The 23,814-nt window shown below is 33.6% G+C and overlaps 1 protein-coding gene across 1 annotated transcript in view; it reads right to left on the bottom strand.

Moving 5' to 3' along the window:
• The window catches only part of LOC132730290 (sortilin-related receptor-like), a gene marked incomplete at its 3' end in the record, with an annotated part of 49,605 nt that overhangs the window by 10,647 nt on the left and 15,144 nt on the right, over nucleotides 1–23,814 (bottom strand). Inside the window, 11 exon segments of the mRNA XM_060716180.1 lie at nucleotides 444–527; nucleotides 4,307–4,482; nucleotides 7,847–7,935; nucleotides 12,465–12,656; nucleotides 14,696–14,722; nucleotides 16,099–16,297; nucleotides 17,008–17,177; nucleotides 18,624–18,722; nucleotides 19,531–19,711; nucleotides 20,021–20,088; nucleotides 20,558–20,722. Of these exon segments, the coding sequence (XP_060572163.1) occupies nucleotides 444–527; nucleotides 4,307–4,482; nucleotides 7,847–7,935; nucleotides 12,465–12,656; nucleotides 14,696–14,722; nucleotides 16,099–16,297; nucleotides 17,008–17,177; nucleotides 18,624–18,722; nucleotides 19,531–19,711; nucleotides 20,021–20,088; nucleotides 20,558–20,722 (1,450 nt within the window).

Raw genomic sequence — 23,814 nt, 5'->3', positions numbered from 1 at the left:
TAAACGCTGCCTATATACATTTACGTTTTTTTTTACAAATATAAACTTTTTGTCTATAGAGTGGACTTATTTAACCAGAATAAAATTTGATTTGGTATAAAGGTGAAAAAAAAAAAAACAAACAAACAAACGATTTCCATGTGTTGATGCATTAAAATGAAATAATTTCATGAAAAATATTAACAAAACAAAACAATAATTATACTATATTATACTACATTTATATAAAATGTTCTTACAAACAAAAACATGTTTAAACTTATGTGTACCCCCAGATTTTGAAATGTACCCCCAATTTTCAATGACAGGGGGTACATGTACCCCTACATTTAAAATTGAGTGGGCATGCTGACAATATCTATCTAATGACCTGAATTTCAGTAGATTATATGGAGATTTGTGAATTAAATTTTCAAAAGTGTTACAGATAATTATAAACCAACCTAAGAAAGGTTTGTGGTTCGGTAAAGACCACACGTTGTCCGGTAAAGACCACATCTTGTAATCTTGAGCACTGCATTTATATTCTGAAATAAACAAACATAAATTATTTATCATGGCTGAAACATCATTTAGGACAAAAATCTAATTCAACTCTGTGTAACATAGTAACATTACTAACACAAGAGCTGCTAGATGGGCAACCTGCTAGATTTATATTTGTTCTAGAATAAAAGCCTTGATAATGTAGGAATTTTATAAGTTAACAATGGGGAATAATTCAGTAAAAGCTAATGTTCAAGTTATTTGTCTTTATTAGCAACAAGAAATACCAGATATTAAAGTGAATACAGTAAAATTCTTATTAAACACCCCTCTCCCACAAACCCTAAGTTTTTTTGATAAGGAAGAGTAAATCTATCATTTATTCAAATCCTTCAGAATACCTTTTATTTTATAGTAAACTCAAAAATGTATCATATAAAATTTAACACTTTTTAAACATTATTAAGAAAACTTACATAACACCAAACATAATTACAATCATTTTTGTTTTTAGGAAAAAGGATTTATTCTTAAATGCCCCCCCCCCCCAGGTGTTTAATAGGAATTTTACGGTACCTTTAATTGGTTGACCAGATACAAAGTTGCATGCAATAACAATGGTGAGTGGTATAGCCCCATTTTTCCAATTTAGGCTAAAAATTACTCTGCAATCTTTTATTTTTCTTCCTCAGCTAAATTTTTTGTCTAAAGTATTATATCCCGGGTTGTGTCAGTAAATCTTGCATAATAAATTTGAGTTGTACTGGTATCGAAGCAGTATCCGTCGGCTAGTAGTATCCGACAATACGGTTATTTTTGTTTACTGAAACTCTTCAAAATTGAAGGTGAGTTTTTTTCAGAACAATATTATTCAAGGAAACGTTCGACAGAATTTCTTCAGTCTAAAATAAACATTAAACATAATCGTTCTCACCTTTATATTTTTACAAGCAGGTGTGTTTTACATTTTTTCGCAATGAGGGATTTCACGTGCTACTGTTGCGGCATGCGCAAAGGATAACTCCATTAGGCACAAATTAAGACAAGTTTTGCCCCCTTTGCCAGCGATTACAGACGACATTTCAAAAGTTGCTAATAATCATTCAAATTTCATAATTAGTCAATAAATATAAGCTAGAGCTATGTGTTGTTGACATTTTTAATGAACAAATCTTGAAATAAAAGCAAAATGACAGAAATGGGAAAACCCGCGGAAATTTTCTTCTAACCAAGGGAGGCAAAACACTGTTTATTTTAGTCTATATTTAACAGTAGGTTGTTTTCCCGTATAGAAGGCTATTTTTTATTATGGGGGCACCTAATGGGGTGTTTAGATATTTTACAGAATTTCTTTTAGATATTTTCGTACTTGAAATTAATGTGTTATGGATTCATGAATGGCAATTAACACTCGTGGTACAAGCATACGATATGTCCGTGAAATGTAAAAAGTCTAGTTTTGACCAATGACCGTTGATTAACAAGTTTTCTTTTTTTCTTTCTTCTTTTTCTTTTGTTTTATACAGGGTCTTTCAAATAGAAATTGTTTGAAAGACCCTGTTTTATATTTATTTGTACAAATGTTTACATAAAAAAAGTCTGTATTCAAATAGACATTAAAATACGTACAGTTGTTTGACCGGTTCCGACACAGGTTTTCAACTTTCGCTGTCTACATACAAATTATCAAATTGTTTCAAGACCAAATGTACTTGCTTGTAGATATTTGATTCCACTTCAAACCTTTTTTTCTAATAAGAATACCGCTTCATTTAATCTGATTGTTTTCACCAGTTCCGGAGGTTTACCAGTTCCGGTGCACATAACAAACCATTTGTAATATTACCAACAAACCATTTGTAATATAACCTACGAAGAGTACAAGAATAAGTACAGACCTGCCTTTGAACAATCTTATCATTAAATTGCGTGTACACGGCAGTTTTACTAAACTAACATTGACCATTGATTAGCTTTAACCATCGTGTGAACACAATCTTCGTACTTCTGTTCTTGCACGTAATATATGACAACTGTCCTTACCATATACGATCTTTAAAAGTCAACCTTTTACCCTTAATTAAGTTTATGATGCACGATCGTTGTAAAAACTTATTTACATATGCCAAAATAATATTCACTAGTTGCAGATTTTAAACGGTGCAAAATACACCGGAAAACGCTTCTTGGAGCATCGCTGAACGAAAATTTGTTCTTCGGAGTATCCCCCCTCAAGCCCTAGGACCTGCCCAGTTGGCCGTACGTATCACAAAATCGTGACATGGTCAAGATAAAAAATAAGTTTTTGTTTTGCGATTGTGCTCGAACAATATTTATTCCAGTCCCATTAGTGATAAATACTTTCTATAGATAATCTTATTATTTACTGTTTATTTTATCTGGGACAGAACGATCTTCTGTCCCAGATTTTATCCATAAAACAGATATGTTAACAACAATTTTTAGATCAAGTAATAACTGTTAACACTGACATAGAAATCGATATTTATTTGTTCTTTCTTCTGCATGTTATCTTATCATTTAGTTTTCAGAGGTTAAATGTATATTAATTACACTACACGTAGATGTGCTTTCCATAAATATAAGTATATATATATACATATATAGTGTATCTTAAAGACTCGATCCTACTATTTTAAACAGTTGGCGCTTTTTAAATAAATGATTATGCTTTTATTTCAAAATATGTTTATCTCAACAAAGTTGTTGGCACACTTTTTTTACACACTCTTTCATAAATTCCAATATCAAATAACATTTTATTTCTGATGAGAACACATAGAAAAGTGTTCATTGACAGAAATCCTGTCATTAAAAATACATGCTTCGGAACTACATGTAGTTAAATAGGATCTCCTAGTTTAAACAGGTATGAATATTTTTATGTTATATTTTTGCAAATATTTTTGGATGAAGTTGTAAGGCAGATAACAACTTTTCCTTCAATATATAAACTGTGTCCCTTTCTTAAATTTCAGTTTACATATAATATGTACTGCAGTACCGATATACCAATACCAATAAAATTGGCGAGATGAAATTTAGCATTTTTGCCTAAATCAGAGGAAAATTATAAATAAGAAGCCGAAATAGAATGATGATTTAATTAATTATTTGTCAATGTCAATAAACTAACCAGTGAATATTTTCTATATTTATTGTCGGTTACGTGAATGGCTTGCTTGATTGTTCAGTACCGGTCAGTGCGCCGGAACCAGTCTGATAATAATCTCGGTAAAAATCACTGCAGATGTCATATTAAGTCTACCACGATTTCTGAATTATTACGATTAAAACCCTAAATAAAGCAATATTATTTGTCTAAAGAGGCCTTCAAAAAGTCTTATTATAACAACAGCATCGATACCGATTTATAAACCCGCAAAATCAATGATTAAAAAAAAGTGTCGGAAACTGCTTCTGTAGCGAGGCAATTACGGCTAATTTACACCTCCTGTTGGAGCCCCAATTTTGATGCGCATGTCTTATTCAGGAATCCAGTTTTTATTTACAATAACAATGCATGACCTGTATTTAGTCATATCAAAAGTTTATTTAAATTGGAGACGTTGTTATTGAGAAATTTTTCAATAACCTCATATTTTTATCGGAAACTGCTTCGATACCAGTATCATAGTTCTATTTGACCTTAATGGTTGTGTTACCCATGAAATGAAAAAAAATCTTGGATATTTTTTTTGGACCATAATCATTTTACCTGTAAAATTATGCAAAATTAAATAAATATGACAAAGTGGGGAAAAACAGTAATTTGTTAAAGTTCACTTATTTTACTTACGGAAAACTGAGCTCAAATTAAGGGAGATAACTATCCATGAATGATGATCGAGGTTTGAACCAAATAAAAAGAAGACTGTAGTTTTCTCCCCTGGTTCTGTAAGTAAACCATGAATCTGTATAGGGTGATCAGTGAAGTTGTATGTGTGAAAAACTTGCCCTTCATCTGTCGAGTAACTGAAAAAAATCATAATATCTGGAATTAAACATTAAATTAAAAAGAGCTTTTACAGGTTACATTGTACATGCATGCTATTGAAACTAATGACCTGAGCTGGTTGATATGAAACATTAAACATTCAAACAGTTATTGTAAACTAGAACTGCCACTATCATGGTGTGAATACCCCCGCATACCACTTTGTCATAATCAACAGTGGCCATTAAGAGCTCAAGGAAAACCTCCCTGCCAAATCTGAGGTTACTAAAGCCAGTGCATTGCTAAGTTATGTATTCTACATGCTTTCAAATGTGAAAATGTCAAAATCAATACATTGCGGACAGGACATTCTTTAGCAATTGAGAAGAAAAGCTTTTGTCAAAGTCCCTGTGACCTTGACCTTTGACCCCAGTGACCTCAAATCAATAGGGGTCACCTTATAGTCATGATCAACATCCATGCCAAATAAGAAGACTGTGGGTCAAAGGAATCTCAAGTTAATGGGTGGACAAACTTTTTGAAGTCAAAGTCCCTATGACCTTGACCTTTGATCCAGTGACCTCAAAATCAATAGGGGTCATCTACTTATCATGACTAACCTCCATGCCAAATATGAAGACTGTGGGTCAAAGGAATCTTAAGTTATAGGGCGGACAAGCTTTTTGAAGTCAAGGCCCCTGTTACCTTGATCTTTGACCTGGTGACCTCAAAGTCAATAGGGGTCATCTACTAATCATGACTAACCTCCATGCCAAATATGAAGACTGTGGGTCAAAGGAATCTTAAGTTATTGGGCGGACAAGCTTTTTGAAGTCAAGGCCCCTGTGACCTTGACCTTTGACCTGGTAACCTCAAAATCAATAGGGGTCATCTACTAATCATGACTAGCCTCCATGCCAAATATGAAGACTGTGGGTCAAAGGAATCTTAAGTTATTGGGCGGACAAGCTTTTTGAAGTCAAGGCCCCTGTGACCTTGACCTTTGACCTGGTGACCTCAAAATCAATAGGGGTCATCTACTCATCATGACTAGCCTCCATGCCAAATATGAAGACTGTGGGTCAAAGGAATCTTAAGTTATTTGGCGGACAAGCTTTTTGAAGTCAAGGCCCCTGTGACCTTGACCTTTGACCTGGTGACCTCAAAATCAATAGGGGTCATCTACTAATCATCACTTACCTCCATGCCAAATATGAAGACTGTGGGTCAAAGGAATCTTAAGTTATTGGACGGACATGCTTTTTGAAGTCAAGGCCCCTGTGACCTTGACCTTTGACCTGGTGACCTCAAAGTCAATAGGGGTCATCTACATATCATGACTAGCCTCCATGCCAAATATGAAGACTGTGGGTCAAAGGAATCTAAGTTATTGGGCGGACAAGCTTTTTGAAGTGAAGGCCCCTGTGACCTTGACCTTTGACCTGGTGACCTCAAAATCAATAGGGGTCATCTACTAATCATGACTAACCTCCATGCCAAATATGAAGACTATGGGTCAAAGGAATCTTAAGTTATTGGGCGGACAAGCTTTTTGAAGTGAAGGCCCCTGTGACCTTGACCTTTGACCTGGTGACCTCAAAATCAATAGGGGTCATCTACTAATCATGACTTACCTCCATGCCAAATATGAAGTCTGTGGGTCAAAGGAATCTTAAGTTATTGGGCGGACAAGCTTTTTGAAGTGAAGGCCCCTGTGACCTTGACCTTTGACCTGGTGACCTCAAAATCAATTAGGGTCATCCACTAATCATGACTAACCTCCATGCCAAATATGAAGATTGTAGGTCAAAGGAATCTTAAGTTATTTGGCGGACAAGAAAAAACCGCCGGACGGACGGCCGGACGGACGGACAAGCTGCTTCCAGTATACCCCCCTTACAACTTTGTTGTGCGGGGGTATAAATATTTTGTCTTCAGAAATTTACCAGTACAAAACATCAACAAAAGGAAGCATGTTGAAAAATCTAAATTTCAAAAAGTAATGTTTAACAAATAAATTAACAATATTACTTTTGAGGTTTAGTTTTTTAAATATTTCTTTCATTTAAACAAATCATTAAATATGCTACATTCAAAATTCATCACCTTAGTGCAGTAACAGGTTAAGTCTTTCTAAATTTTAAGGAGTTAACCAGTTATTGCATTAAGGTGAAAAATGACTACAAAATTTCTGAAATTTAACAACAAAAAATTGAAACAATAAGCCATTGATTCTCAATATGGTGACAAAGGGAGATAATGTCCTCTAGTTAAACAAGAGTGATCAGTGATCACATGTGTAGCCTCATGATGGCCAATTTCATGTTGGGACAAGTTTTGTGACAGACGGACAGACAGACAGACAGACAGTGCACAACTAGACTTGGTACTGATCATTCCTGTAAAGTTTGGATAAAATTGCACCAGTAGTTTATGAGGAGTAGTCCGGACAAGCTTTTGTTAACTGGCAACACACAGAAAAAACACCTTTTTATCAAAAGGGCCATAACTCGGCCAAAAATCATTCAACCGGAAAACCCATGCAATATGCGCAAGGACTTGAGCTACAGATCAATTCTGTAAAGTTTCATTGAAATTGCATAAGTGGTATAAGAGAAGTAGACAAACTTGAAAAATAAAAATTATTAAAGGGCCATAACTCAGACAAAATCATTGAACCTGAAAATGCTGACAATATGCACAACTACACTTGGTACTGATCATTCCTGTAAAGTTTGGATAAAATTGCACCAGTAGTTTATGAGGAGTAGTCCAGACAAGCTTTTGTGTATCTGGCAACACACAGAAAAAAACTACTTTTTATCAAAGGGCCATAACTCGGCCAAAAATCATTCAACCGGAAAACCCGTGCAATATGCGCAAGGACTTGAGCTAAAGATCAATCCTGTAAAGTTTCATTGAAATTGCATTAGTCGTATAAGAGAAGTAGTCCGGACAAACTTTAAAAATTAAAATTATTTAAGGGCCATAACTCAGACAAAAATCATTGAACTGGAAAATGCTGACATTATGCACAACTAGACTTGGTACTGATAATTCCTGTAAAGTTTGAATGAAATTGCACCAGTAGTTTATGAGAAGTAGTCCGGACAAGTTTTGTGACGGACGGACGGACAGACGTACCAATTTTTCAGGTTTCTGAGCTATTTCTATTGTTCTTTTCTTTTGTTTCCTTGTGGGCTAACTATTGTTTCCTTATGAGCTAACTATTATTTACGGAATGAAGTCCTTTGTTCTCTTTTGTCCCAGTGTACCATTAGTTAGCTCATATACCTAAAATGTTTGTGCGGACAGACAGACAGACGACGGAGAAGTGATCCCTATATGTCGCCACTACTCCGTAGAGGCGACACAAAAAGTATCTATATTTAGAACACTCACCTAATCTGATTGGTTGGTTCATATTGTTTCACTGCCAGTATGATTCCTCCATGGTCAGCTAATGCAAAGAAGTGCACCCCTTGTAAAACCTGTAAACAAATATAACAAATTTTATTGGTTGGTATATCAAATCACATCAACATTTGCAAATATGCAGCAGAAGTGTAGATCAAAACTTCTCCCAGATCAAAGTTGTTGAAGGCTTATGTCCATTATGCCATTATTGATGAGAGGGCTTTTGTCTTCCAGGAGGGATTTTGTATTCAGAAGGGCTTTTGTCTTGGAGGGCTTTAATGTATTCGGTAGGGTTTTTGTATTTAGCAGGGTTTTTGTCTTGGAGGGCTGTGGTATTTGGGAGGTCTTGTCTTGGAGATCCTCTGTATTCGGGAGGTAGGCATATGTCTGTTTCTATAAATAATGTTTATAATGTATCAGTAACACTCAATTCTTTATTTTTGAGTGGGGCAGTTTTTTTTATAATTTAATAGGTAGTTTTTATTTTGTATCATACACAATTTTCATTATCAATTATTGGTTAATCACCATGATAATTGCCAATCTTTAAAAAAAAGATTACTTATCAACTGCACTGGACAGCAAGGAAATGAGCATTACTGTATAAGTGCTTAAGTTAGCGACCCAATTTCACGATTTGATGAAAATCCTTAAAATGTCCTCTAGTGTAAATATCAACCAACATGTCATTAAATTCTACCCTTGCATGATTTGCTTATATTTCCTCATGCAAAATATCTGGAATTTTCAATTCGCTAACTTTGAGAAATAAGGAAATATCCACTTATTCAGTATTTCATTTTAAAGGCATATAATGCCTCAAAAACAAAAACATTTTTTTTCTTCAAAAAACAACAGTTTTTTAGTTATTAACCTTTGACCCCGTGAGCATATTGTGAAAAATGGCCATTTTAATTGAAAAGCCTTCTGTTACAAGTTCAAACTGCTATGAAACTATGAACAAGAGGGCCATGATGGCCCTATATCGCTCACCTTAGGAATAGATCTTATAAAGTATTTTTCTTTTTAAAAAAAAAAACAACAGGTTTATAAAATTCTTTAATGTCATTTAAAGGTTAGTGTCAAATGTTATGTTTTTTTGGCCGACAGCAACAGGAATGCAAACAAGTGTATAGAAATACCTCTTTTTTCTTTTCTTTAATGTACAGGTTGCTAAAAAATACACTCCCTGTGGCGTGTTTACATCATGAAAATTTTAACAATGACATCATCATAAACAAGACGAAGTACAAATTTGGATCATACTTCAATAAAAATGGGTCAAAGACAAAAATGGCCGGGTTGCATTTGTATACCAAATAACATGACTACTGAGGCTGTGATGTTACAAAAATTTCCTACCATTGACCATTCATATCGAACATTTAACTAAGTTGGTAAACAGGAAGAAGATAAGCGATAGACCTGAACTTTGCAGTCACAATACCAAATTTCAAGAGGCTGTGATATGTAGTTGCTAAGAAAACTGTTACGGAAATTTCCTTCCATTTACAATTAATGCTGAAAATTTCACTAGGTCAGAAAACTGAAAGTGGATGAGCCACATACCTGAAATCATATCAATGTTGTATACCAAACATCAAGAGGCTGTAATAAGTAGTTGCTGAGAAAATTGTTACAAAAAATTCATACCATTGACCATTATTATGAATTAAACTAATGAGAAAATTGTTACGAAATATTCATACCATTGACCATTATTATGAATTTAACTAAGTCAGTAAACATGAAGTGGATGAGCGACAGACCTTAAATCGAATCTCATGGTATTGGACAATGTGTTAATGCTGCATACTAAATATCATGAGGCTCTGATAAGTAGTTGCTGAGAAAACTGTTACGAAAAATAGCCCAACCAATTCGCCTGCCTGCCAAGAATCAAGCCTCAATACAGGATGGTAAACAGTATTTATTTTTTCATATATGATTTTTTTTTTCGAAAACCAGTATTATAGTTGTAACAGATATCCCATTAGTGTTTAAATATCAAAATATTTTTGATAGTGTTTACTCAGGGGTATCATGTTGGCCCAAGCATCTGTGGTTTATCATAATTTAGAACACCCTTTCTAAAAAAAAAAGAACAACAACAATTAGCAGGGATCTCAGGAAGGTAAAAATTTCAAGTGGCAGACTGTTTGACCAAAATTTTCATGAGTCATTTCAGTTTTTTCTTCTCTTTTAATCTCTTCATGAACCATCTTCATGTTTCAATAATGAATTCAAAAATTACTGTTTGAGAAGATTTTCAAGTATAAACTGATAATATTGTGAGGTTAAGTTATTTTAAAATTACGTATTTTTCTTGCTTAGTTAACAAAATGATAAAGATAATTAAGTATTACTAGCACCATGGATAATAACCATAATTATTTTTCCATTTTCACTAACATTTATTGAGGTCAATAACACATGTGTACATGTATAATTTTATAAATCATAACACGGGACGTCGGGAGGTGATATTTACATAAATACAGAATGTCATGCCTTAATACTTAACAAATAGTTAACAAAATACCTGTTTCAACGAAGCACACCAATAATTGTATTCATCTTCACTTCTTTGTTGTGAAATACGAGTTTATGTTACAAAATTTCTCAATTTTCTTGATCGGCGGACGTTTCGTCATGTACTTCCGGTTTAGTATAATTTATAATCTCAACTCGAGGTCAGATTGATACAGATGTTTTCTGAGGCAAAATTGCTGGTTTGATTTGATTTGATATGCATTATTTGATGATTCGAATCGTATGTTTGTTCTCAGAATGAAATATTATGACATAATTCGTTCATCAGTAGGTGCGGTGTAGCTAGCTGCTATATGATTTTTCCCGCAAACCGGAAGGATATAAAATGTAATATCCGTACTGTAAATTAAACTTTTATCTTAATCAACTAATTTTTGTGGAAAAAAACAACATTTTTTGTTCACTTTCGTTTCATTGTGCAATTTCATACACAATAAAATGTGCAAGTCATTGTCAAGAACCAAAATATTTTACATTGTATTTCGGAAATGACACAGTCCTCCTTTCTGATGATATTACGAAATTAATGGAAAAATCCATTATTGAATGGGGAAATCAACTTCACTGTAGCTCTCAAATTTGTGCTATTCTGATCGACTCTGTTTTGAATTAACATCCACATTCAACAAACTTTTCATCCTTCTTATGCTTTAAAAGAAAAATCTTCATAACAATGTCTGTTGAGACAAAAAATACAAGATACACTGTCTCAATTTATCCCTACAAAGAAAGTCTATATAACTTTGCAATAAAAAACCCCTTTAACTCCCAAAATAGAGACCAATTTTCAGCTTTAGACCATAATTTGAATATACTTTGTAGGAACTAACAAGCTAATGCCTTGTGAGAAATATCTAAGCTCTAGCCCTTTCCATTTTGAAGTATAAGAACTTTTAAGTTTTTTCTTTTAGTTGCCATAGCAACCAGAGTTTAGCATGGAATAGCATTCTTTGAACAATCTTGATAGAGCTTCATACAATGAGTATTCCTGCCAAGTTTCATTAATATTGGCCAAGTGGTATTGTAGAAGATGTCGTCTGAATAAAATGTGGACGGACACCGGACGACGGACTCATTTGGTTGGCCATCCTAAAAGCTCACCTGCACTTTGTGCAAGGTGAGCTAAAAATGCTTCAATACTAATGAAACATGTTGTCTGGACCATAGCCTCTGTAACATTATGCTCAATCATAAATTTTCTGTTACCATGGCAATGGGGGGACCTCTCAAAATTGCAAAAAAACACTATTTTGCATTGTTTTTTTTCCAGCAAAACTGATTTCAAAAAACTGATTGCTGCAACTTCTCAATGAATTAAGATAGAGTAAAAGGATTTTCTGCGTAGGTTACTAGTTACCTTAAGATAGACCTGAGGCTATTTTTAGCCCGTCACATGTCCAAAACTTTCTTGGCAATGAGGCCAAACAGAAGGGGGCACATTCCCCTTCACGCGACCCCATGATGCACCATTTTGATGGGGGGGCCATGTCGAAAAAGTGGTCACTTTTTTTAACAACATTTCTCAAATGAAAAACAGTGTTTGGGGTCTAAATAGGGCATTTTTTCACTGTTTGAGGTCTCAAAAAGGGGGGCGGGTGGGGGCAAAAAGCCGTGAAAACATGTCTATATGAGGGAAAAGGTTAAGTAATGGTTTTAGAGCATATCAGATGCTTATCACCTAACAAGGGTTATAAGTTTTGGCAGTGGGTGGGGTAATGCGATAATTTCTCAGTAATTATACGATGAGCATTGTAAACGGTTACCTGTTACAATGCGGTCTTGAGATCATGGACCCCAAATGAGCACTATAACAAGGCTCTAGTGTATTTTCACTTACATACAAAATACTAATATATCAATACTTGTGTACTGACTGCAAAAGAGAAACAGAAGCCAAAGAGGGTTCAGGTAATTGTCCAATGAGTAACTTTCTGGAAACTATAACAGAACAACAAAAATAAGAATCTTTCAGGAAATAAAATATAAAAGCTTTTCAGAGGCATAATGGGCTTTTAAGTACAAACATTACATATAAGCATACAATACAAACCTGATGCCACTCAAAGCCTGCGTCTGTTGACAAGAACACACTAACATCTTCATCAATATGTATACGACTTCCATAATTTCCCGTTGCCAAGATGATACCCGGTGCCGATTCCTTCGATAGTATTGGAGTTGCTCTACTTGCTGCGTACAGACGGTTGAAGGTCTGAGTTACATGTAGGGAGCAGTTGTTGGACTGTGATGATAAATATAAAAAGATGACAACAAATGTTACAAAAATGGTTTTAGTTTCTTATTTAAACATCCTAAACTTAGTTTCCTTATAAAATATTATTATATTTACAAAACAAGATTCATACTGAAATATTCATCAATCAATGCATACATATGAAAACATTAAAATAAAAATATCTAAACAAAATCTTTTTCATTTTTTGTATGTCTGTAGGAGCCTCCTTATTAATTCACACTAAAAATCTGTTTAAAAAAGGCAGAAATATTTTTACAAAAAGAAGGAGCTGAAATGAATTTTCTTCATGTATTCATTATGGAATAAATATATTCACCTAGAATAATACAACCCTAGATATGTGCAGCCAATCTGAAACTTTTACTGCATACAATTTTTTCTTAAAAAGTAGACATACAGTAGTCTTTTACCAAATTAAAGATAAATCATTTTAAAAAACAACACAAAAACAACAAAAGAAATGAACATTCAGAAAGAATAGTAAATTTGATTAAAATAATATCTAACATCTAAAACTATGTCTAAAATTCTAATTCTAAAATTATTAATATGAGTAAGGTTCATTTCAAATTAAAATCTAAAATTCTGTTTCAAAGGAACTACAATAGATTTTATAATTATATTCTATGTAGAAACAGCTCGCACAGATTTTCAAAAGAAACAGATCAAAGCTTGCATGACTGAATAGTCTCATCCAGTTCGCCTCAAATTTAATTTACAAAGGCTGATAATTTTCAGTAACCCTACTTTACATGAACAACCAACTTTCCCGTCAATACAGAGAAAGGAAATAAAATATGATATGTTTTTTGATGAGTGAGTTTAACAAAAGTGTTGGAGCACCATACTTAAAATACAGTATTCCCAGGATATACCGGAAAATGCGCTTGAATGATTAAATGCTTAAATCTTGCCTTTCCACCGGCCGAAATACACTTTAAGACCCCTAATTCATCTCTTCTCACCAACTTAAATATACAGTCAATGAAATATGCAAGAATCAGTGAAAAAGCGATATTTTTCTACTTTATGATCAAGATTTCTGCAAGCATCTAGAGGTATTGCTCCAACACTGTAATGAGTTAAATGAACCCCTAATCTAAATTTTTATTGGTTTTACTCAGTACATTTATTAACATATTCTACACTTATAACCAACTTTCCCACTGACATGCAACTCAGGCCAGATAGAATATGAGCCGTGTCACGACAAAACCAACATAATGGGTTTGCGACCAGCATGGATCCAGACCAGCCTGCGCATCCACGCAGTCTGATCAGGATCCATGCTGTTCGCTATCAGTTTCTCTACTTGTAATAGGGTTGGTAAGCGACCAGCATGGATCCTGATCAGACTGCGCGGATGCGCAGGCTGGTCTGGATCCATGCTGGTCGCAAACCCATTATGTTGGTTTTGTCGTGACGCGGCTCAATTTTAATAAGATACAATTGAGGAGTTATACTGAATTACCCTATTTCACGCTAAAAACCCAACTTCACTTAAATGAAGCAAAGGAAAAATCAAATACAGAATGAGTTAATTGATTATTCTTAATTCATGGATTATTCTATATTCTATCACACTTCACACTTTTTTCTTATCAAAGAAACAAAGCAATAAGGTGTATTTCTACACAATAAAGCAAAGAGTTAGAAAAAATAAAATAAAATGACATCAGAAAAATTGCAGTCAGTCTATAAGCATGAATATTCAATATCTTTATTGTTATCTATGGGCAATGATTGTATTTTAATATACAGTAACACAAAAAAACATAATTAAGAAAGCATCTATGAGAAAGCTCAAAACTGTTAAAAAAACACACAAAACAATAAACCTAATTCTTGCATATTTTCATTAGATATATCTATAATCCAATCTGTGTTTGTATATTCACTGTTTTTGTTGTACCAAAGGAAACAAATGTACACAAGGAAAAGAAATCAAAATAAGAGCATGCAAGAACTTAAAGTCATATGAAGGCCATTGTCTGGGAAACTGGCAAACACTATAATAAAATTACCTCATTAACTTTGTATGCATCCTTTTGCTGCATCAGAGAAAAATATATATACAAAAATATTATTTTGTAATCTGTATGATGAACTAAATAAGAAAATATAGGGTTACAATACATTTCTTACCATTCAACTGCCCAGAGGACTAGTTTATCCATCCCTCTAAACAGTACCATGTTAAAGAGAATTATATCTGTCTTATAAGGGACTCCACTGAGGATTTTTGACATGACTGGACTAAAATAATTTTTCAAGATTAATGTTCCATTTGTTGAAGGGTCTAGACCAATAACTTGTGTGCAAAATTTCAAATCAGTCACTCTTCAGATCACACCCCTTTTTTTCCAGAATAATTATTTTAATTGTGAAAAATTACCCAAAATTGAAAAACGTTGCAATGCTTTTCACACAAATCAGACTAAAAAAAGCATTAAAATACAATTTTTAATTTTTTAATTTATTTCATGGTATATTTCTTAAATATCTTTTGCATATCATATTGCTTTAAGTGCTCCCTCCTGATCTATGAAACAAATTCAAATTTTATATTTTAGGCTTTTTTTGGACCTCAGTGGAGCTCCTTTAAGAAAACGAAGTACGAGTAAGCTATTTCTTGTGATGTTTTGATAGTTGTCAAGTGGTGCATTGGCAACACTTCAGAATGCGTGCTAATTACTTCAGATAAAACATAATTGAGCCGTGTCACGACAAAACCAACATAATGGGTTTGTGACCAGCATGGATCCAGACCAGCCTGCGCATCCGCGCAGTCTGATCAGCATCCATGCTGTTCGCTATCAGTTTGTCTACTTGTAATAGGGTTTGTAAGCGAACAGCATGGATCCTGATCAGACTGCGCGGATGCGCAGGCTGGTCTTGATCCATGCTGGTCGCAAACCCATTATGTTGGTTTTGTCCTGACACGGCTCATATAACTAAACCTGACTCCAGGTAGTTTTATCGAGAAGTGAAAATATACATGTCAGATATTTACACAGAGATTTTTGGGAATGTATTATTTTGAGTTTCTATTCAAATACAGAGTAAGAATATTTGAAGCAGTGGTTTGCCCACTTTTGCCCATAACAGAGTCCCTGTATTTTGACATTTTCATTACAATTTTGCATCAAGTTTGGAAAAAAATTTTTTTTTTATCTAACTTTGTTTATTTTTTTCCATATAATTTATGTGAAGGTTTTACTTTATCTTTATATTTTTTTTACTGACAAAAAGCATCTATCTCCTAAGGAAAAGATATGCTAATGCAAAATACACCATATTCATAAAGCAAAAAGGTTAATGAACGACCGTTATAATTTGAATGCATATGCAGAAATTAGTAATATATACGGTTAGTAGACCTATATACTTGTACATTATAAAAAATATATCTAAAAATCTTACGTACCACAGAACAATTCGTAGGTCTATTATTAATGTCCTTAGGGGGCGCCACAATCCGCTGCCACTCTCCACCCTTATCGTAGGAAATAAGGGACCTCTGGTGGGTAGATGAGAGAGTTTTGTTGATAAGCTGCGTTGCTATGTAGACACCACGCATCCCGGCCACTTTATGTAGATCTGCGAATGGTTTGTCCATGTAAAACCTGTTTGAAATATTAAACAGATGAATGCAATGACTTTACCTATACACATGAAAGCATGCTAAACACACATCATTAGACTTGCGCCTGTTCGAAATCATATCCTGCAAAACAGGGCCATTACTTGTAAATTTTAAGTCCAAACAAATGAATTAAATCAAATTAGCTTTAACCTTTGTAAATTTTTATCTTTTGATTTTGTAAGAAACTGATTTCCAATGTTTTTTATTACTTCTTTGTCCTGTTTAAAAAGAGGCTAATGATATTATGTCCATTCCGTTACCGCAATATTTTTTTTACTTTTTTCGCTACTGCCCATCCCCTGAAATTGTGAATTTTTGCCACAATAATCATATATACATTTATATTTCAAAATTTGAAATATATCATCACCTGTTTTCACTTTATACCTAAATCTAATGATTATGTTTATAATTTATACCTTCTTCTTTTTATTTCCTTAAACGTATCAACCAAATTCTCAAAATTGTCATTTGTCAGTTCAATACTTTGCTAGGTACCGAAAAAAAAATCCCACTCTTTAAATTTTCTTGAATTTTCTTCACATTTCTGTGACTTTTTTTTTTTTTTTTTTTTTTGCGTTTGTGAAGAGGCCGAAATTCTGGGTCAGTATCAAACAAAATAAAATCACTATAAGTTACCATTATAAGATATTTCTATACATGTTTATGAAATAAATATGAACAATGTACCTTAGCCAGCTGTTTTTGTTTGAACCATTGGGGTTAAAACAGAGGACATCTTCTAGTGACTGACTAAACTTGGTACCGTTCACATTTGAGATGTAAAGATGTGTCGTTTTCTCATCATGATTCACGCACATAAATATCTGATCCTCTGATGCGTCTGCTACATAATAATCCTGAAACAGATGATTTATACTATTTTATTACATGCTTTTCCGTGGTTTATAGAAATATATCAGTGATATAAAACTGGTAATTTCACTGTTTGAAACAGTGAAATTACCACTTTGATAATTTCACTGTTTTTAATTTAAGCCCCTTTTGTTGTTTCAGTGAAATACCAGCGTGCACAGTACTGGGTACCAACATAATGACGTGACGTCTTAAATGACGTCATGTTGTATTATTATTTGGCACGCTTTTCATTCAAAGTTTAGTATCACATTGTTTAGTATATAATAAAAAAAAAAATATTGTATATTCATGAAACTCTCATGGCTAACTTTTTCTGCAAATGATGCACATTTTTGGCAATCACAACTCATCTCTCAAACAATACGTTATTTATAAACTGATGGGGAATTTTCAATTTTATGCCCTCTGTTGTGGGGCTACAGATTTTCCGTCATACATCCTTCCCACTATTCTGCTTTCATGCTGTCCAAACATACACCAACAAAACTGTTGAAAGTGAGGATGTTCTAAACATTTCAAGTTTACCATTTTAATACAATGTACATCTCTTAATAAATACTTTTAAAAACTGCATGTTTGGAAAAAAACTTTAGTGTGTTTATTGATATGTATACTTTGTACATGATATTTTAATGTTACCTGATAAAAAAAAATCTACAAAGTCCTTATCAGGCTTTAAACAATCTGAATGACTATCAGCAAGAATTTGTCCAAAAATATCAATTTAGCCACACTTCAATTCCTTCAATTGAAATAGTTTGAAGGCCACAATTCAATAACCATTTGCTATATATTAACTATGAAAGTGTTGAAATAAAGCACAGTTGATATTATAACATCTTTAAACAATACAGTGTCATCTTTTATACTAATTAATCTGATAACATATAATGTAGGCAAAAAGAAATAGTATTACGAATTTGAAATATGTAATTTTTTTTAATTTAGGAGTTTTTCATAATCAAAATTCAGCAGTCTGGTCCTACTAAAGTGCAGGCTATCTTAGCTCTAAACTAGAAGCTTACACCTGTGATTTTTGCCGACTATAAGTAATTCTAATGAGTTAAGCTTGTTTTTGTTTCTTTGTTTCGGGTTTAACGTCACATCGACACAGTATAGGTCAAATCGCGACGTTCCAGCTTTACTGGTGGAGGAAGACCTCAGGTGCCCTTCAGTACATTATTTTAGGCACGAACCGGCACCTGAGTTTAGCTTGTGACTGGGAATGAGTATCTATGATCTAAAAATTCACCAGATGCATAATTTCTTGAAGATTTTTTTCCGATACCACTCAGCGCTTATAAGACGCACTTATAACTTTTTAGTAAAATATTCATGACCAAAACTGCGTCTTATAACTGTGAACGTACGGTAAGTAAAATTTAAAAAAAAAAAAAGAAAAATAATAATAAAATGCTTGCTCTTACCAAATGAGATAAATCATGTGGAAACATGGAGTTGATGAAGCGCCCTCTATAGTATGAAACATAGATCTGATGAGTATAACCGGTGCCACCTAGCAATCTCTGAAAATTAAAAAAAGAACTATTGTTTAAGATTTGTATAACATCTTATTGCATATTTCTCAAGACTGATCTTCTTGTAAGATTTTGGCTGATCTGGAGGCATGCAGCTTTAAACTTAGATGAATGCAATTCCTGTCATAGCTTATCAGTCACATAAATGACAAAGAAATGATAGTTCAAAAGGAAATACACAGTAAATGAAGTGCTATTTTTAGAATTTTTTAACAAGCAACATTTTAAAACAGAATATACAATTTTTTTATTGAGCATTGGATGTACAGCTTATTGTTAGTTTAATAAGGGTCTGCCCGTTTAGGTACAAAACATAGCTTTCCCAATCCAGTATGGACTTGCTTCTTGTATAGCTTAATGTCCATGTTTCACAAATAAAGAGCTTTACTTGTCAAAAGGGACATCAGGTGCCATGTGCATTCAAGCTTACAAAGTGTAAGTAATTTGATTAAAATCTATTCTGTGAAGTGAATTGTCTTTAACATTTTATAATAAACGTTTTTACAATAATGATTATAATCAAGATACAATGCATCATCTGGAGCATTAACTGTGAAACAACAGTTTTTGTATCATACTTGATCCAATTCTGTTGAAATTATGAAGTGTAAAAATGCGTGTACACGACTGATTAAACCTACAGATTAAAAACAAATACATACTCAGATTCTCATTTTCTAGAAAGAAATTTACTTAGGTTTCAATATTTGAAAATCAAATGTTGAATTTAGCTTTTAGATTTCATGAGAAGATCTTATCTTATTTATCTAATGGCTACAAATGAAGAAAATCTCACCAGTTTTCTTGTAGCAAACATGTATGGGCCTTGGATTTCAAAATCATGAACTGCTGTCAATAGTTCAATCTCATCTAACGTGAAGAAATCACAGCTTCTGATTATTGTGCCAAGACCTTCATTATTGCTTTCTCGTAATATGTAGATACATGATGAGTTTAAACCATACTTATCGTCCTCCCTGAAATACAAAAAATAAAATATTTAATACATGTATTTATATATTATTTTTTATATAAGTACTTTTCAGTACACATTACTGATCCCAGGGTTTTTTTCTCTCACTTTACAAGGAAAATGAACAAAACTAGGATTTTTAAAATCAAAAAAATGTACATGAATGTACAACACTTTTATCATAGTTATTATTCTATGTTGCCTTGGAATTGAAAAAGTCTGACTGTTTTTTGTTCTTGCTTTTTCATAACTGAAACATTCAAAAGGTTAACACGAAAAGTGACATATGATATAAAACACAAAATAAACTTACCAGAAAACAGCTTTGACACTGGACTGTATGGTGTGCCAAGTCTCACCAAAATTACTAGACATGTATAACTATAATAGAACAATTATGGTAAATATTATATAGATAGAATTTCCCCATCTAAACTAGTAAAAGACATTTATGTACATTATTATCATCTGAAATGAAAGGCAATGTATGAATATCTTTATTGTGTAAAAATAACTCATTTAAATAAATTCAAAAGTAAGAATTTCCTAATTCTAAACTAAAGATATATTTCTTAATTAAACAAGAGGGTCATAAGGGCCCATAATGGCTCACCTGAGTAGATGGTTCCAACAAACATTGATAAATGTTTTTTATATTTTTAGTTCTGGCAGCCATCTTGTTCAGCAGACCAGAACAATTTTAGTAATGGACATGTTGTGCTCAGGTGAGCTAAAAAATCAACACTACATTATTTTTACTTACATTAAATGACTTTTTGCATGTCATAAGACTAGTTTCAGGTTTTGACATTTTGACTGTATGAATAAAACTGATCTAATAGATACATACGTCCCCATTTCTCGTCTCACTGTCGTCCCATCCGAGCAAAAGGCTGAAATTTGTTTTGTGAAACAACATTTTCGTTGGTTTAAAATAAACTCTTTGTCTTGATATAGTCTTTCCATAATCTCGAGTCGTGAACACGTATTTGTTGGTCTCGTCAGTGAACAAGTACTGAAATATAGCATAAAATAAAATGATGTAAGACTCGTTATCTCTCACTGAACCTTTAAAACAAATCTGCATGACCTTAGGAGCTGGTGGTGATAGTTTTCACTCAGGATCACTGCAGTAAGCCACATTGAAATTACCAGAACACAGTTCCAGTACCGCATTGTTCCTGGACAGGCTGTCAAGCAGTTTACCAGTACTAGTTGCCTTCACTTTTGCAAGGAACTAATAACTTCTGTACATGCCAGAGCAGAGGTACAATGCGAATAAGCGTAGGAAGGATTTCATGATCAATTACAAGGAATGTGACTTGCACCTTCCAGGAATTAAACCCGGATCACCAGATTCACAGTCCAATGCTTTACCTATTGAGCTAACTGAACGACTAAATACATGTACTTCATATACCCTATTGATTGTGTAGGGTGTGGTAATGGAAAGCAAATTGATAAGAGACCTTGACCTTGAAAGTGTAGATCTTGTTCTCTATTATCTAAGATGTAAGATGCTGTATGAAAAATATTTTCAAATGATAGAAACAAGTTTGCCTAAAAAGAAATAATTTTTGCGTGATGAAATATTTGCAAAATATTTCAATTCGCAAAAATCACAAATATTTCCACATCGCAACATTAACCACATATACAATAACTGGTATTGTCATATTGATGCATACACTGAAAATCAATTATAACTTAAAAATTATTTCAAGCATGGTAACCACACATTGCTAAATGTTTACATTAGTAAAAAAAAAAATAAAATGGGATCTTTTTATCCCTTTTTACCATTGTCAGTATTTTATTTTGGTTTTATCAAAATGAAACAGGATGTATTTTACCTGCAAACTGTTAGACACATAGTTTGGTATATGCAGGGTACAGGGTGCAGCTATCCATAGATAAAACATAGAGGTCTGTTATTAAAATGCAGTAAAGTTATCAGCTATCCTTTAGATTAAATACTACTTAAACTTCATTTTTTTGCAAGATTTTGTAACATTAGAGCAAGATTTCAAAAATTTTAAACCCATGCCAATTTGAATTTGAAATGAATTTTGAGACATGTCACAGGGTTTCATGGTAGATTTTTTTCTAGCTCTAGTTTCACTATGGCATGAAAAGTGGCAACTGTTGACAAAATAATCTTTTCTGAAAGCTTTTCAGTTATTGAACCTTACCTCACTTCTGCAGGGCCTTTTCCAGCTATTTTTGGGAAAAGGTCCCTGGCATAAATTATGAAACATAACTGGTATTCAACATATGAACAAGAGGGCCATGATGGCCCTGAGGTCGCTCACCTGTATATAGGCCCCCGGAGCGAGGCAAGTTTAAACCCCAGGGCTTTTATTTGAACAAACTTGGAAGACACTCATTAGAAGATGTTTCATGATGTTAAGTTTTTACTATACACATATAATGAAAAACAATGAACTCCGTCCCCCTGGCAGGGCTAATTTTACCCCAAGGGCTTTTATTTCAACAAACTTGGTAGACACCTATAAGAAGATGTTTCATGCTTAACATCTAAGCTCTAGCTCATTGAGTTTTTTAAAAGAAGATTTTTTAAGTTTTTACTATACACATATAGTTAAAAACAATGACACCCCTGGGGCGGGGTCAATTTTGACCCCAGGGCTTTTATTTGAACAAACTATGTAGACACTTAGCAGAAGATGTTTCTTGCTTAATATCTAAACAGTTGCTATTTGGATTTTTTCAAAGAAGATTTTTTAAGTTTTAACTATACACATTTAAGGAAAATCAATGACCCCCGGAGCGGGGCCAATTTTGACCCCAGGGCTTTTATTTGAACAAACTTTGTAGACACTTACTAGAAGATGTTTCATGCTTAATATCTAAACTCTAGCTATTTGGGTTTTTTCACAGAAGATTTATGAAGTTTTTGCTATACACATATAAGGAAAATCAATGAACCCCGGGGCGGGGCCAATATTGACCCCAGGGCTTTTATTTGAACAAACTTGGTAGACACCCATAAGAACATGTTTCATGCTAAATATCTTAGCTCTAACTCTTTGAGTTCTTTAAAAGAAGATTTTTTAAGTTTTCACTATATGCATAGAGGGAAAATCAATGACCCCCTGGGGCGGGGCCAATTTTGACCCCAGGGCTTTTATTAGAACAAACTTGGTAGACACCCATTAAAACATGTTTCACGCTAAATATCTTAGCTCTAGCTCTTTGAGTTCTTTAAAAGAAGATTTTTTAAGTTTTTACTATATGCATATAGGGAAAATCAATGACCCCCGGGGCGGGGCCAATTTTAACCCCAGGGCTTTTATTTGAACAAACTTGGTAGACACTCATGAGAAGATGTTTCATGCTAAATATCTAAGCTCTAGCTCTTTGGGTTCTTTAAAAGAAGATTTTTTAAGTTTTTACTATATGCATATAGGGAAAATCAATGACCCCCCTGGGGTGGGGCCAATTTTGACCCCAGGGTTTTTATTTGAACAAACTTGGTAGACACCAAGAAGATGTTATGTTATATGCCAAATATCTAAGCTCTAGCTCTGGCTTTTTAAAGGAAGATATTTAAAGTTTTTCTTTCGGTTGCCATGGCAACCAGAGTTCTGCATGGAATTAAATTCTTTGAACAATTTTTAAAGGTGACCACCAAAGGAACATTCCTGTGAAGTTTGGATGAAATTGGCTTAGTGGTTTATGAGGAGATGTCATTTAAAGTAAAAGTTTACAGACTGACGGACGACGGACGGATGGATGGACGCCGGATGAAAAGCGAACACAAAAGCTCACCCTGTCACTTTGTGACACTGTGAGCTAAAAATAACCGGTATTCAACATTTTGGTAAAACAGTGAAATTTAAAAAAAGTTGAAATATTATCCAAATGCATGACACTTATGTTTTTTACTTCTTTTTTGTCATGTGTATGATCATATAACCTGTCACTTCTTTTTTGAAACAATTTAAGAACAGTTAATTTTTTCTCAAAAGAAGTAATAGTTTGATTCTCTGGGCTGCCTGTTGAGAATTTTATTTAAATTTTAGTTTTTCTAATTGGGGAAAAAGAGGCTATTTTTGGATTGAGAATGGGGCCTTATTCTAACCT

This window comes from Ruditapes philippinarum, unplaced genomic scaffold, assembly GCF_026571515.1.
Source record: "Ruditapes philippinarum isolate M1 unplaced genomic scaffold, ASM2657151v2 ctg6257_1_1_1_1, whole genome shotgun sequence".
Lineage (NCBI taxonomy): Eukaryota > Metazoa > Mollusca > Bivalvia > Venerida > Veneridae > Ruditapes > Ruditapes philippinarum.
This window is presented reverse-complemented; position numbering and strand designations above follow the sequence as displayed.